Raw genomic sequence first — 16990 nt, 5'->3', positions numbered from 1 at the left:
GGAAGAGGGCCGTAGAAATGCTCCCCGGTGGTCTGGCATTGAGATTTCAGACCAAAGAGGGTGTGATAGGTCCCTTGCACAAAGCAGATATCAAATTAGTGTTTATTGACTTAACAATTTAATTTAGAAAGTACTCTAGATGTTTCCCCAGGCAAGATTTACTGACCACATTCCACAGGCCAGGCACAGTGTAGACTGAGAGATCCCATGCCAGACATGGCTTCCATCTCCAGGGAGTTTACCTTCGTGATGGAGGAGGAGACGGTAACAATAAAGCGTGAGCAGTGTTAATGGTCAAGAGCACTCTGAACTCTTGATTTAGTGATCTGTCTTAAAGAGCCACATTTCTACGCAAAGACAGCATGTCTTCCCTGCATGAACAATATCAACACATGCCAAATTATGGGGCTTACATCTCTAGAAGAACCATCCTGGTGTGGAAAGGTAGATAAGATCATGGGTGGTAAAAGCCAGCTCACCAGAAAACAGGAGAGCATAGAGTTAGGCGTATGGACCAGGAGGTGAGCGATGGTTCCAATCCGGGCTCCCGCACATATTAGCCCTGCGATCCAGGTTGTAACCCTCTCTAGACCTTCCAATCTCTCGTGGAAAAGAATGAAAATGATTGTATCCCCCTCATGGTGGATGTAGTGAGTTCATAAGAAGTAAGATAGCCAGAGCAATTCTTGTTTTACGAGCAATGGCACTCTCTAAAGTCGAAGTTAAGGGATTTGAAGGAGGAAGCTGATAATATTAGAAGAAAAGTGCTTGTAAATATATGATACTGCTGAGCAGTAAATGTCCCCTACAAATTGCTATTATTATCATCACACCTATTTCATTGACTTCTTAGCAGTCCCAAGTGAATCAGTTAATTTTGGCCAGGTGCCCTGGGTCAGCCCTACACATGGCTGTTAAGTGGGAAATTTGGAAGAGCTTCTTCTGAGGGCATGTTGGAGACAGCCATGATGGGCTCCGTGTCCTCTAGTTCTTATCTTCTGCTCTAAAATGGTATTTTCCCTCCCACTGAATGAGGTACTGGCTGATCTGCTTTTTCTTCTAATAATGTTGCTGTAATGTTGGTTTGTTGTTTAGATTCCACATCTGGTAGCTGTAAAATCCCAGGGACCTGCCTTGACTGCCTCCCAGTCAGTGCACGAGCAGCCCACCAAGGGCCTCTCTGGGTTCCAGGAGGCTCTGAACGTGACCTCTCACCGCGTTGAGATGCCACGCCAGAACTCGGATCCCACTTCCGAAAACCCTCCTCTCCCCACTCGCATCGAGAAGTTTGACCGAAGCTCTTGGTTACGACAGGAAGAAGACATTCCACCAAAGGTAATAGGCTGGCATGCTTTTATCATCGTCACTCTCATCATCATCGTTGTTTATTATTATTATTATCTCTATTCCAGACCTTTTATAGTAATGAGGAACATGAGAATGGCAAAGCACCACCCCTTCTCATGTTTGTTTTCTTCCTTGTTCCCAAGCTAAGACTTGGATTGTCATCAATCACTTCTGACCTTCCTTTTCCCAACAAATGGAGGCTCAGGTAGATTGAATGACTTGGAAACATCTATCCTGTATCCAGAATTAGAACTCTCAACCTCAAGCATTCCAGACTTTTTAAGAAACAGAATAATGGGGGTGCCTGGCTGGTTCACTCGGTAGAGCATGTGACTCTTGATCTCAGGGTCATGAGTTCAAGCCCCACATTGGGTATATAGGTTGCTTAAACAAACAAACAAACAAACAAAAAAAAGAGGGGGGCCCCTGGGTGGCTCAGATGTTTAAGAGTCTGCCTTTGGTTCAGGTCTCAATCTCCAGGTCCTGGGATGGAGCCCCATGTTGGGCTCCCAGCTCAGTAGGGAGTCTGCTTCTCCCTCTCGCTCTGCCTCACCCTTGCTTGTGCTCTCTCTGTCTCTCTGTCTCTCAAATGAATAAATAAAATATTTTAAAAAGAGAGAAATGGAATAATGGATATTTTCATCAGCGACTGAAACTACATCTAGACAAATTGAAAACTTCCAGATAAAAAGTAGAAAATTGATTTATTCCTACTTTTAATAACACAAAGTGAAACTGGATTGCAGGTGTTCAGAAGCTAGTACTGCTCTTAAAATTGGCTCTGTTTAAGGAAAGCTCCTTCTAGCCCAGGTCATAATTTGACTCCTGAGCATAAAACTGTAGGGTGAAATGACTAGCCATCCACTGGACAGAGTAATCCTGGAGTTGGTTTCTTTTGTTTTTTTGTTTGTTTGTTTTTTACCTATACCCACTGTTACTCATTCCAAAAGTTGTCGTGAAATGTGGCCATGCATCTTACTACAGACATCCTGGAAGTATTTCAAAATACTGGAGAAATTTTTGCATTGGATTCTTCCTGGTTCAAGATTCCCCTTTCTCTTAAACTTAGTGTAGGAGGTTTGACCAATGGAATGCCCCACACTTCCCAGAGATCAGTGCCATTGTTGACTCCAGGGAGAAAAGAATACTTTTTACCCAGTGATTTTCAAATATTTTTCCTCCTCGTCCACTCAAGAGGATATTATAGCAGGATTTCCATGATTTTGGAAATGAATATAGCTGATTACGACTTTTTTTGTTGGTGCTCTCCTTTTGTGGAAGCAAGGATGCCATCAGAAAATGTTTGTTAGGGAGCAAAGTTCAATGCCGAAGATAGGACAGGCAGGGGAGCGGCATGAGAGCTGGGAAAACTGAAAATGGACGCTATTGGTCCACTCTCTGAAAACATGCAGGCATACATTCCTAACTCCGGGAGAAAATTTGACATCCGTGCAAAGGTTTTAGGTTTTAATAATTTGTTAAACTCTTCTCTACAACTATTTAAGTTTACAAAATGAAAAAGGAGAAAAGGAATATTTAATTTGAGCAGGTGGGAACCCTGATTTGGCCATTCTGCTTCTCTTCACTGGACTCATCTTTCTAGGTCTTTATCTTAAAATGTATTACAATAACCAGTAAAATTTATATGAAGGTTAAGTATCACTTAACATATTCAACAATAATATTACAGCCAAGCACATTTTTTAAATATCTAGTACAAAATACAAGCCCACTTTAAAAGAGCCCCAAGAAATGAATGAAAATTGAAGCACCTGACCAATGTTTAACCCAACCAGTTTTCACGAGATATCCACATTTCCATTTCCTGGTCACTTTTATAAAATAAATATCATTCTCTTCCCTCATGTTGGACCCCTTTAGGGGGACCCACTTCCATTATTTAATTTCACTAAAAATGTTTAATAAAGTGAGGCATGCTTGAGTTCCACCTTAGGCTCTTGTCAGATAAGCTAACCATGATATATTTTCCCACTGTGTGCCTGATAGTGTGCACATAGCCTTTTTGAAGACCCTGCCGGTATCTTCAATATTAATCCTGTTTTGTGTTACATTTGCAAACTGACCTTCCAAAGCACCGTGTTTGGGGGGGTTGTTTCTAATTAATGACTACAAGTTGATTAGGAAGTGGGAACACTTAGGGTCCACTGAAGTAGTTTCTCTGAGTGCCCGGGCATGTGGCTTATGTCCCAAGTTCTAGCCTGATACCCTCGTTTCTCACCAGATTTCATCATTTCCTTATCTGTTTATCAGTTGGGGTGGAGCTCAGCTTATCTGGATGACTCTCATCTGATGCAATTTCCAATGATCAACTAAGTTAATGGTACCCCAAAGAAATTTCTGGTATCCACCACTCTTACACAAGCAAAGGAGGGCAACTATTTTAGCCCGGTGAATCAAAATAATTAGCTTGGTCTGTTTTTTAATTTGTTTTTAAAATTGAAGACCATTCTCCTTCATGATCGCTGAATGTGAATCACACGCCTTTTGTGTGATTTTGTTTCGGGAGTTAAAGATTTCTTTGAAAAATGAACACCGTATCTTTCCCGTTTCTGGTAGTTTCTGTAACTCCTGGTAAATTTTAGGAAAAGAATAGCCTCTTTTCAGGAAGGAGCCTAGGGGAGCTATTTTATGGAAAATATTTCTGATTTCTGGTTTTTCTTTCAGGTGCCTCAAAGAACAACTTCTATATCCCCAGCGTTAGCCAGAAAGAATTCTCCTGGAAATGGTAGTGCTCTGGGACCCAGGCTAGGATCTCAACCCATCAGAGCAAGGTAAGGCAAGGAAGACAGTCAAGATGAAGGAAGAAGCCCCCACCTGTCATTGTCATTATTGCTTTCCTAAAAAATGTATTTGTCCTTTTTTTTTTCACTTCAGAGGCATGTTGACTAGCCACTTGGACTGTAAGCTTTGGGGAGGCCAGAACATATACTTTTTATTTCTTCAGTAGCCTTTCAAGAGGTCAGTGTGCAGTGGCAGCTCATGAATGAATGAGTAAGGGGGGTTGAAGAAATGAGACAGCCCAGAAGCCAGGTATACCTCACTTGACAGTTTTTAAAATTGGGGGGTAAAATTGCAAATAGAAGTCTGGTTGGAATGGCCCAAGCCAGTAGTTCGGAGATCATTTTGTCAAGCCTAGTTTGAGGTGATTTTCGGCATCCAGTCAAGAAATGTGCCCTGGCAGGCAGAAAGACATTACAAAGACAGGGGCACCTGGGTGGGTTCAGTGAGTTGGGCGTCTGACTCTTGATCTCAAATCAGGTCTTGATCTCAGGGTCACAAGTTCAAGCCTCGTGTTGGGCTCCACGCTGGGTGTGGAGCCTACTTAAAAAAAAAAAAAAAAAAGACATTACAAAGTCATTGCCAAAGAAATGCATTAGTGGCCAGCTGCAGAGCTTCCTAGCTTGGCAAATTACAAAAAGACTATTTCTTAGCAAGAAATCACCTCTCTGGCATTATGGAGGGTCACTGAGATACAATTACGCTTCCACTGCTGCTCTGTGCTCTCCTAGAATTTTCCATCAACAATGGATATTCCTACAGTTAGGAAACCACATCCACCTACCAGTTGGTGTAGAGGTCTCAAGAGGATCTGGAAAGTAAACAATATCTTTACTGTATCCGAGCTGATTTTATGTGGTAACAGATGCTGTTTGCTGCTCTCGTTCGTTGAGCTTCCCTCAGATTTTTCATGATGAATACACCGCTTTTTAGGATCAACTGAAATAGCAAATGGTCTCTGCTGAGACTATAAAAAGGATGAGCTTGGGCAGGCTGTTATAGTCTTCTTCACTGTGTTCATAAGAGGACTCTCCCTTGCTAGTAAGAATGAGAGACCGGAAGCAAAGTTAGGATGATTTGTACCTATCTTTAATATATGGAATGCTTTTGATCGTGACGCCCTAATTTTCCTCTTCACGTGAAGAGCTTTAGGAAGAGGTCAGTCCATAAATAAGATGGAACTGTACTAAGCACATTAATCCCTTTAGGGCAAAGAACTTAGCCCATACTGAGCGGGATTGCCAATTGCAGGAAGCTCCGAATGAGCCATTTTTTCCCAGCGACTTGTCAGCTTCACCTTGAGCTGGTGTTGCTAAGCAGCACTGAGGAAGACCAGAGGGTTCTGTGACCAGGAGCCAAAGGAACAGCAGCCCTGGGATTGCCGGTGTGAACTCTGTCAGTCCCCCTCTTCGAGCAGCAATAAGCCCCCAATTATCAGTGCTTCTTAATCCTTTGGACCCTGCCCTCAAGGCTCTGTTCATTGAATCAGTTGCTTAGAATTTTAGCGGCTGTAAATCAAGCGTCATTTCGACCGGAAGTCTTTTCTCCTTCTATCAGCCAAAAAGAAAGAGCACTATCATTATATAATCAAATAAAAAGTAGCTCTTTGTTCCCGCTGAACTGTTATTTTAATGACATTAGGCTCAAGATAGTTGGCTTTTGATGGTCAGTGGCTTGTCAAACATGAGTTTTTCCCTCAGGACCACTTAAATTTGTACTTTGTCCAAAGAATGCAGACTTTGTGAGACAGCTAACATTTTTCTGTTTACAGAGGAGGCACAGAGGGAGGGAGCCAAGAGGTAATAATTATTTACCTACAATGAAAGTCAGAGGGATTGTGGGAGGGGGGGGAATGGAAAATCCACATCTCTGTCATGTGCAGTAATCTTACCAAACACTCCGCAGCTTTTTTTTTTTAAGATTTTATTATATATTTATTTATTTGAGAGAGAAAGAGAGGACGAGCTCAGAGGGAGAGGGAGAAGCAGACTCCCCGCTGAGCAGGGAGCCCAATGTGGGGCTCGATCCCGGGACTCCAGGGTCATGACCTGAGCCGAAGGCAGACACTTAAACCGACTGAGCCACCCAGGCGCCCCCGAATACTCTGCTTCTTGCGATCACCTATCTCCGAGTGACCAACACTTCAAATGTGAATCAGATTTTGCAACTCTAGATTGGATTGCATTTTTTAAAGCTTCAGGATTTGGTTTATTTACTGTGATAGAGATAGCTTTAGGTCACCGTTGCTTCATAATAAAACACCCTAAAACTCAGTGGTCCGAAATAGTAACAATTTAGTATTTCTTACGGTTCTGTGGGTTGGCTAGTAAGTTTTTCTGCTGGTCTCACTTGGGCTTACTTATGGAGCTGCACTGAGCTGATGTGTCAGCTGTACCTTCATGTGCACTTTGCTGTTTACCGTTCTCAGGACAGCCTCCCCGCAGGGAAAGCCCCAGTGCGCAAGCACTTTTCAAGCCCTTGCTTGCACCATCTTTGCTGATGCCCCACTGGCAACCACAGTCACATGGCCAAGTCCTAAGTCAAAGTGTAAAGGAAAAGCACAGGGCCATAGACAACGGGAGATTTGATTGGCTGGGGGCATTACGATAAAGCCGACTCTCCTGTTTTATACTGGTCTTAATGAAGTTCTCATAGTTCTTTTGGTACCATCTTTCAGGCAGTTGTCCATCCATAAAGCCATAAAAGGGGATTGCTTTTAAATAATGAAGTCCTTTACACTGTTTATAAGCTATATTTCTTATAGTTGGTCAATATTCCTTTTTATCCTCCCAGCCCTTTTCCTTGAAATGATCCTCAAGGTAGAGTGGGAAATTGACAAAGTAAAAATGGATCCCAAGAAAAATCACCCATGTAATAAGGGAAAAATCCAGGATGTTTTGTTATTACTATTTTTCATTTGCTAAATTCAGCAAATGTATATTGAGGACCTGTTGTGTGAAGGGCCACGTGGGACCTTGAGAACCAGTGACTCAACCAAGACCACCTGAGTCTAGGGCCCACGGGTCAGAGGATATACCATACCTGCTACTCTTGGGGCTACAGGCATTATTAGGGGCAAAATTCTGTTACTTCCTAATTTTGCTTTGGGGTAAATATGTGAATTGACTTATCTAAAGAAAGCAAAAAAGGCAGAAGCTCTCTCTTCTTCTGTGGCAAACTTAGGGACCACAAGTTTAAGGCAATAGTGTCTGAATAGGGAAGGAATCTGGGTCCCCAAGTCCCCACTTTGGAGAAAAACCACCAAGGAGAGTAGTTCTGTCGGTGTATATCATGATATGAGTGAGAAATAAACCGCTTTTGTGCTAAGCCAGTAGGAAAAAGGAAGAATAGAAAGCAGGCCTAATGGTTAAAAAGCTCAGTTTTTGCCTCCTGAATTCAAGTGCTAATGAACTCCAGGTCCTAGATGCCAGATGTTGTATATTCTCCAGTGACTACAGAACGTGTGATAATTTCTGAGAATGTAGGAAATGGTATGTTTAAATCAGCAAACTACCTGGCACCCTGCATGGAAGATTCTGGAGGTGAGTTAAAATGAGAGTATGCAAGCACGTACCTGTAAGGCGAGGAAAAAAGCAGAGCTTTACTATTTTCACAAGCCTTCCTTGTCCCAGAAAAGACTTCCAATTATGTCACTCTTCCCCTGTCTACAGCTGTGCTGGTATTCGTTGGTCAAGAAAGTGTTACTGGGTGACCCCTGTGCATCCCTGTCTTCTGCTTGGTTTGGGGCAATTTGTCATTTATTTATTTATTTAATAAACACTTCTGGAACATCTTTATTACAATGGGGGGCAATGTTCAACATGCATCTCAAATGGTAACTCATGTAAACCATATACCAACTCTTTGAGGTAGTGGCTGTAATCACCTCCATTTTATAGAAGGGAGACAGAGACGAACACAAGTGAAGTAAATGGTCCCTAAGGTGACAAGATTACTAAGTGATAGAGCCACCGTTTGAACCTAGTAGCATTGCACCCAAGTCCACACTCTTCAGTACCATGCCGTGCTTACCTGTTCAGCAGTGAATGCAGCCAACATTGCTGCTTCGTGTTCCCAAGGGAAAGGGGACTCTTGATTTGTTGACTGACAAGGCACCATGTTGCCTCCATCATTCCCACCACGCAATTTGGCGACTATGTTAGTAGCTCCTCTTAATCCTATGGTTATCGATTCTCATCTTGTGATATTGACTACCTTTCAAAAGTTATCGTCTCGTGGGACCTATTTATACCCCCCAAATGTTTCCTACTCAAGCTGGTACTCAGGTCACTATGTGCATTTGACAGTTCCCATCCTACGTGGCTGCAGTCTGCGTGATAATGCAATCCCCATGACCCCCTGCACCTGTTCCGCCCTTCCTTCTCATGTACGTGCACATTGGTGTGCGGTTCTTACCTGCTCTCTGGGCTCCCAGCTGCCTTATGTTGTCAAGGTGATCATTTGAGTCTAAATCAAGATTTGATTTGTTCATTTTTTTAAAATACTGTTTTTAAAAAATTCCAGGTACTTTAATATTTAACTTGAATTTGTTCCTTTAAAGCAAATTAAAATTTGGTCAAACAAGTATATTCAGAACATGAAAAGATTTAAATTAAGCCAGAAACACCCAGTCAAAACCCAATGACTAAATGCTTAATTTCAAAAAATAATTCTCTGTTCCGTCCCAAACCTATCTTCCTATGGCTCATTTGTTCTCATTGGTTCTGTCACCAAAGAATAAAGTAAAGTGAATTTTGGCAGTCATCCAGTTAATTATAGACTTGGCCCAAGTATTTGGGCTAAGAAATCACTTTGTAATCCTAATTTTCTGTTTTGACTTTTTATACGATTCGAGTAAATGGAATAATTGCCACATTTTCACTTTACTGTGTGTTTTATAGACCAATCAGCGTTGTCTGTGGGACGGCAAATATCTGAACTAAAAGTTAGCATTTAGAGGAATATTTATGAATGTTTTCAAGTTTTTACACATTTGGATCTTAGTAGTTGCAGTTAATATGTGACCAAAGGAAATCTGTTATTTCATAGAATTCTTCTGAAATTCCCTCTCAAAGCATTTATCTCAGACCCCTTGGCCCCAAAGCCAGACCATATTACTACATAATAAGGAAAAGAAAAATATGAATGGTATGACATTTTCTCAAAATACTTAATATTTTTCAAAAAAAATTACAATAAGGTAAAAAAGCATTTTAAAGTTTTCCCGATTTCTGTGTGTGGTTATATAGAAAGGAAATAGTTCTTTCAGTCTCCAGCAGCAAAAATAGCATCCTATTAAGATCAGCAGCTGTGCTGGTGAGCTCCAGTGAGGAGGGCCTGTGCTAATGAGGCCCAGGTCAGGGATTTAATGCCCGTGGGATCCAATTAATTGCACACTGAACGAGGCTCGGAGTCCCATGGGAGACGCATGCACATCCCAGCTGGTTTTGCCAATCCCTGTGCCCCTCCTTGACCCAGGCCTTAGCATCAGGATGGCAGCAGCCTCCCACCCACCTGGCCAGCCCACCTCTCTCCTGGCCGGTCATCTGTAAGCCTGCCCTGGGAGGTCTGTGTGCTCTTCTGGGTCTTACAGGCACTGCGGCCTAAGCCATCCCTTCTGATGAGCCTCTCCTTTGGGGAAACCTGACACAGACGTGGTACTCCATCAGGATGGTGTCCTCCCTACACCAGCGAGCCCCGGGGAAAACCCCAGCCCCTGTGTCCTTGCTCAGGTGCTTCCCCCAGACTTCCTTCTCCCCACCTCTAAGGCACAGTCAAGTCCTGTCTCCATCTTGACACCACCTCGACCACACCGGGCCACGTTCATTGTTCCCCAAATGCCAACAATACCTACACGTTCTTTCACACACAGCATACAGAGATTTGCCTTATCCACTGTAATCTCCACTGCACGTTTCCCATCCCTAGAATTATCTCGCACCTTGCACCTGTGACCTGTGCTCGCCTCCATCCCTCATGCTGGTCCAATGAGGCTCACAAAGTAGGTGTTTCAGAGAAAGGTGTTGGTTAAATGATCAAACGAGTGCTCTGTTCAAGCAAAGAGCTGGATCTCGCTAGCACGCCACAGCCACCAGAGAAAGGAAATCTCAGAGGTCGCAGCCACCCTTCTCTTCATAGCTGTTTTTATTTTTTTTAATACAGAGAACACTACATTACCATCCTACAAAACAAAAGCAACTACCAAGAAGCCTTAGCATGCCCCTCACCTTCAATCTGCAATACAGTTGGTTAGCAATAGAATTCTTAGAAAAAATATTTTGGGACTTTATTAATTACATAGAAATAATTGCTGACCACCACTGTTAATAAAAGAGGACCATGGGAAAGAATTTATTACTGGGGAATAAAAGGAGATAAGATTGTTTCTTTAAGGAGAATTCGAAAGGTAGGATATTGCACAAGTATTACATATTTAATCATTTTAGGTATTCTCCAAATCAGGGCTGTTTCCAGTATGGATTCAAATCTATTTAAACCGATTAAATGCTAGCAGTTTTCACAAAAATAATTACTACGCAAAGGAGTTCTGTAAAAATATTGAGAATTTTAAACATTTTCCTTAAGCTTGATAATCACTTCTGCTGCAGTCGATCACACTGATGGATTGACTTAGCAGCTCCTTCACCATAAGAACTTAAAAGATAAATATTGTCAAAAATTTTACAGTTATGCGATCAAAATTAATAAGCTATGGGGACATATTTATTTTTACGGATGTTTTCCAGGGCCACCAGCCGCGTCTTCCAATAACCCAATGTTTAAAATTGTTTGTAACTCGATCAACTGTTTTTGGCAGATACCTCACCAAAAAGCAAGATTCTTGTGTTCTTGAAAAGAAATTATTTGGTCTAGTTGCTGCTCTAATTATGGCTATTCTGTGGCCAGATTTTTGGTACACTAAAATGCAAATGTCTCAAGGGAAGAGGTCATATTATTTTCATTTTTATACATGAAACACGGGAGACCCAACACAGTTCAGAGTGCACTTGACATTCTCGAAATGAGCAGAGCAAGATGAAAACATAAAATTACATTTTAACATGAGTTCCTGCATTAAAATCGTAGTCTCCAATCACACTATGGTGACGCTGTTAGCAAAGGTGTGCAGTTCTGTTTGGAGAACCAAAGGCATGGGAAACACGTAGGGGTCCGTGGGGCAGGTGGCTGGCAGGAGATTTGAGCTCTGAGTTTCAGGCCTCGCTAAATTATCCATTTAGGCCCAGCATTGTGTAAGTCTGAAGGATAAATGAAAAGGCCTAGGAGTTATAAATTAAAAAGGAAGAGCTTTCTGGAAACTTTGAGGAGTCTGCTTATATTTATAGCAAAATCATCAAAACCTCAGTCATGTTTCCCACCACTGTCCTAGTACAGCTTCCATGGTCGCCAAAAGGGGCCCAGATGGCCCTGTTCCACACTGCCATACTGTCCCGTGCTCCCGGCAGGCAGAGCGGGGATGGAATTGGCTGTGTGTGCCTGGCTACGCTGGCGGGGATAGGACTGTGTCTTGTTCATCACCGTCTCTCAAATGCCTGACCCCGTGCTTGGTCTGACCAAGTGAGTGAGCAAATGAATACCACCACTTGGGGGGCAGTTAAGCTGTGAAAGTGAATAACGCCGTAAGGTCTTATCACAAGTGGGGACTACTAGCATTTGTTCTTGAACTAGCGCTTAATAATAACTCTTTCAAAACACAGCTCCCTTGGATAAGAGCCAAACTATATAAAGCCTTCCTGAAAGAAATTTTAAAAGTGCAATTATGCCACTAACCACATAAGCAAAGAATTTGATTAAGCAATTCACAGAAGAATTATAAATGGTAAATAAAAGTGAATAAAAATTATTCTCCCTCAATAGTAATGTTTTAAAACAGCATTAAAACAAGATAATTTTTTTTTTTTTACAAATCAGCAAACTGCTCATAATAAAGCATGGTTAAGAATTCAGTAAGATGGACCATTTCATACACTTCAGCGAAAACTGGTAATACCATTACACACTCACATACAAGCATATGCAACACACACTTCCCAGTTCATGTCCTTCCACCCAGGAATTCCAGGTCCAGGAAGGAGATATGATTGGGTGTTTGTCTGCCTGGAGAGATACTTATTTCAGTGTTATGTGTCAGGCCAGTGTATCGGAAGTACCTTCATATCCAGCCGTAGAGGAACGGTTAAACTAATTCATCCATGGACTGACTGCTAAGCAGCCACTGTTGTTTTTGTAAGCATAAGAAGCTGCTCACAATGCAGTGTTAGGGGAAAAAGCAAGCTGCAAAACTGAACATAGAGCATGCTTCCATATATACAAAAGAAAAAAGCCTAGAAGATACTATACCAAATAGTAAAATATAGTTGGATTTCTCTTGGGTCAGAGATTTACATGTTTTGCTTTCTTTTTTTTTCTTTTAATATTTTTCAAGGTTTTTTGTTTTTTTTGTTTGTTTGTTTGTTTGTTTTTTACAATGAACAGGGGAATAAGGGTTTAAGAGAAAGCCTCCTTTGAAGAGTATCATTTCAGAGCTAATACTTCAGCGTGATGCCCCAGGAGTTGGGTCAGGAGTCCATCCCATCAGCAGTATCAGGCTGGGAGCTCCACAGAGGACAACATTACTGTCATTCCCGTTGACCCTTTCCGTGCGGGGTGACACAAGGGCTCTGGTTGCTCCTTCGTACCCGGGGCGGGACTGGACTGTGCTTGTGTCTGTGAATGGCGCAGTCTGGAGCGTGTGGTCACCGTGCTCTGCCTTCCGTACAGCAACCCCGACCTCCGGAGAACTGAGCCCGTCTTGGAGAGCCCCTTGCAGAGGACCAGCAGTGGTAGTTCCTCCAGCTCCAGCACCCCGAGCTCCCAGCCCAGCTCCCAAGGAGGCTCTCAGCCTGGCTCACAAGCGGGGTCCAGTGAACGGACCAGAGTTCGAGGTGAGCTCTCCCCCTGCCTCGCCCTGACAGCACCGCCTGGGTCAGAGAGCCGTGGGCATGGGCTCATCGCACTTCCCGGCTTCTGTGACCCCCGTGCCTGGCATGGCCACCACCATGTGAGGCTGCAGAGTCCTCTAACCGCCCTTAGCCTCGGTCCTCCTCAGATGAGAGAACCACCAGCCCCAGTCTCATGTGCGACATCAGCGTTTGCACTAAATCTTTGCTCATTGCAGGTGACATTGTTTTCCAGGAAGATCTTAGATCGTTGGTCTTATTTGAAAAGATAATCACTTGCGAGTCACCTGAATTGCCATTTCCATTTGTTGCCTGTTTCAGGCTTCATGTACCCCCAAGTATCGTCTTCCCATTATGCCAATCATCCTTTTTTGGTATTCTGAATATGGTCCATAATACTAGGGATCTCTCAAAGTGGAATTCGGTGAAGACTTATGTAGAATAAGTATGCACTTGAGAGAAGAAGTAAACTCTTTGACTTAAAAAGTGTATGTGACTCTTTGGGTTATTCCTACTCAAGAGGAATAAAAAATGAGCCTCTCTGACCATTTATTCAAGTCTTTCATCACTGTGCAGTTCTCATTAATGAAGAAGCTTGTGAAAAACAAGAGCATGTCCAGCTAATTACACATGACAACACATTGTTTCTTGCTACAAAAGTGATTCTTTCTGAACAACCTCCTTCAGAAGATAATTTTGCTTCCAAGTAAGAAAGACCAGAACTTTTTTAAGTGCAATTTGACAAATATTAACAACTTACTCTGCCTGAGAAAAAACAACCAGTACTTTATTTTTTTTCTTAGCCTCTTCATTAGACACAACCAGAGTTGGCCATCTAGTGTCTTTTTAAGGTTTTAAGTAAGTAAAATCACTGTATGTCCATTTTGAAAAGGTTGAAACCTGGCACGCGATGCTCATGTCTCTGGCCTGGGATGTGGCTGCTCCCATATGCGTTCTTCAGACATCGGTGGCCCAGCCCATAGCCATGTGTCCTTTTGTTGCTTTAATCCAAATATAAATTTACTTAATTTAGAAAACTGCTATTGATTTATCTTTTTTTCTATTCATAAGCAACTTAATATCCTTATAGCAAACTAAAGAAAACTAAGGTTACACATATCATTTTCATTCTCTGATCTGGTCTGGGTTTAATTCTTATCTTCTTTCCCTTGGCCCCTAGGGCCTCTGGGTTAAGAACACCGCTGTATCCCTGGAGTGTTTCTGCCCAGGAAAGACCACTTTAAAACAAAAGAATCTCTCCTATGCCAGACTGATTTGCTCTACCTATAATTAAATCGGAGAGATGCTCTTCATTCTGGAGCTGTTGGGGAGCCCTCCTCCATCCTTGCTCTGTACCTCCGTCCTACGGCTCTTCTCCTTTGTCACCAACGCTCTCCTTCCTGTCCCCACCTCATTCTTTTTTCCTTAAGAGACCCCGGCAACCCCCGCCTCCCGTTTAAAAACCATTCCATCAAATAAAATGGGTTTCGATGGCATCAAAATAAAATATCCTGATGGATAAGTGGTAAAAGGAAAAACCAAGCATAGAATGTTAACACGGAAGCTGGTTTGGTGTAATAACTGAGAATAGGACTTGGATAAGCCGGACAGAAACCCGGCTCTTCCCGTAATTTCTGCATGACCTTAGGCTAATATGCCATCTCTCAAAGTCTATATTGAACTGTAAAATGGGAAAAGAGTGCCACACATTGGGTTGGAGCAAGAATCCAATGAGACTGTTGATGTAGAAGGCATTTAGCATTACGTGTGATGCACATTTAGCAGTCAGTAAATGGTGGTGGTAGTGGTGCTTGCTAGTTTTTCTTATGATTAATAGTGACTTCCAGGTCACAAGCCTAAATGCGTTTGCCTGAACATGAACAGTTTTTTCACAGATGTGTTTGAGGATTTGCCTAAGTGAATGTCGTATCCCCTGAGTAATCCTGAAGGATGACTCTCCACTGAACTGCAAAACTTGAGTCAACACTTTATGATGGTCATTATTTTTCTTGGCCCTTGTTTTTTTATCTAGCCAACAGTAAGTCGGAAGGATCGCCTGTGCTCCCCCACGAGCCTTCCAAAGTGAAGCCAGAAGAATCCAGGGACATTACCCGACCTAGTCGACCAGCTGTGAGTGCTTTTGAACTCTCTTAAGTTACCAGAGAAGCCACAGGATCAAGTAGTTGGGGATACACTCATGACTATGAAACAGAACTTGCTGAGATTAAGAAGAAGAATGGATGCTAGAAGCATCCAGAAGGAAGTCATACCTGATTAGGAAAGAACTGAACAGATCTTGGATTGCTTATCTGCCTCTAGGCATTTTGCATTACGCTACTTTAGAGAATAAAAAAGGGGGAGAAATAACTCCTATCATTATGTAATTTCTACTCAGCAGCTTTGGCAAAAAGGTGTGGAGCTGCAGTTAAGGAAATGTGGGCACTTTCTGTGGGTTTCTGTTGTCTGCTCCGCCCTCTCCCCAGATCATTTGCCGTATGAATTAATGTAATTTTTGCTGTTCTTCATGATGTTAGGACTATATTTTTCTGGACCAAAATGTGATAAGCATGGTTTGACAAGGGGCCTGACAACTTGAAATCTAGCTTCCTTGCTGAGACATGACAGACCCCAAATAGCTTTAGCGAAAGAAATAAGAGCATAGAGGCTGACATTTGAAAGTTGGAAATTAATTTGGGCTGAGTGAATATCCACTTACTTTCTTTAAAATTGCAGGGAACCTTTTCTATGAAATAAATGTGAGGACTTTTTGGTTTACTCTGGTTCATACGTATTAAAGTTAGGAAGCGGAGTGAGAGCATTCCTGAAGGGGATTCGCCCCATTCAGGGTTAAGGTTCTCTCTGCTCTTTTGCATTTATCAGTTGTGTACTAACAATTCACATTTTGTGTCTAACCTGCTGCCTTTCTTCTGGCTTTTCCCCCTCCTGTGGATTCTTCTGGATTGGGTTCCTCCTATCTCAGAGCTATAAGAAAGCGATAGATGAGGTTAGTATCACCTTTTCTTGGTCATGCTGTCACAAGATGTCAATATAAAGCTGATTTCCTGATGTTGACATTCAGAGAGGTGGCCTGTTGGATGACAGATTTAAAGTTCAGTCCTCTGGAAGGGTCTGCTGCAAGGCAAGCTCCGTCAACCACAGCCGGCCTAAGGCCCTCAGACACTCATGGGAAGCTCCGGAGACCTTCCTTTTAAGCCAAAAAAAATGTCACTTTTCCAGTGTTCCAGTCTGGCTAAAGATAAGCATTAGTGCTTTATTATTGGGAAGTTTTTCATCCCAGCATCTTCCAATAGCAAAGCCTAGCTCTTAACCTGTACTCACCAGCTTTGCAAAGGGGATGGCAGTTTAACTAACAAAGAAGAGAGACATCATTCTAAAACACTCCAAATTTATAGTGTGTGATTTGTGAACAAGGAGTTCCTGGGTTAGATTAATTTTGTGGGCCATTAACTACAGCATCAGCAGCAACATCAACTTTAGTTAATGAATCCTGACGAGTTAAGTGACTTTATTTCCTTATCTGTGGAGACATTTTTCCATTAGAAAAATATATGGCTTTGTCAATCTTAGGTAGCTTGCTAAGAAGGATGACTGCCTTCTGCTGTTTGTCAGACCTGCATGAGCACAGCATAGTAGATTTGTGTTGTTGTTGTTGTTGTTGTTGTTTTTTAAGAGACAGGCCTTGCCAAGAATCCTAACTGCATGGAATCTGAAGGCTTTACGGCTATAGCTCTGCTGAGCACCATTTTTGTGAAATGATATGGAAAAAGCACTGGCTTTGGAGTCAACAAATTCAAATTCTAGCCCCGCCCCCCCATAAGTAACTGGCCAGGACCAGTCTCATAACCTCTCTGGGCCAGTTTCTTCAT

General features: G+C 42.4%; 1 protein-coding gene across 8 annotated transcripts in view; it reads left to right on the top strand.

Moving 5' to 3' along the window:
* Positions 1 to 16990, top strand: part of TNIK (TRAF2 and NCK interacting kinase) — a 380205-nt gene that overhangs the window by 322231 nt on the left and 40984 nt on the right. For 6 of the 8 annotated variants that reach the window (XM_027583490.2, XM_027583486.2, XM_027583489.2 and 3 more), the window contains 5 exons: positions 1096 to 1335; positions 4033 to 4139; positions 12925 to 13088; positions 15136 to 15233; positions 16084 to 16107. In XM_027583490.2, the coding sequence (XP_027439291.1) occupies positions 1096 to 1335; positions 4033 to 4139; positions 12925 to 13088; positions 15136 to 15233; positions 16084 to 16107 (633 nt within the window). The remainder of the gene's footprint in view (positions 1 to 1095; positions 1336 to 4032; positions 4140 to 12924; positions 13089 to 15135; positions 15234 to 16083; positions 16108 to 16990) is intronic. The other 2 variants (XM_027583491.2, XM_027583487.2) reach the window with 1 other exon arrangement.

This window comes from Zalophus californianus, chromosome 1, assembly GCF_009762305.2.
Source record: "Zalophus californianus isolate mZalCal1 chromosome 1, mZalCal1.pri.v2, whole genome shotgun sequence".
Classification (NCBI taxonomy): Eukaryota; Metazoa; Chordata; class Mammalia; order Carnivora; family Otariidae; genus Zalophus; species Zalophus californianus.
This window is presented reverse-complemented; position numbering and strand designations above follow the sequence as displayed.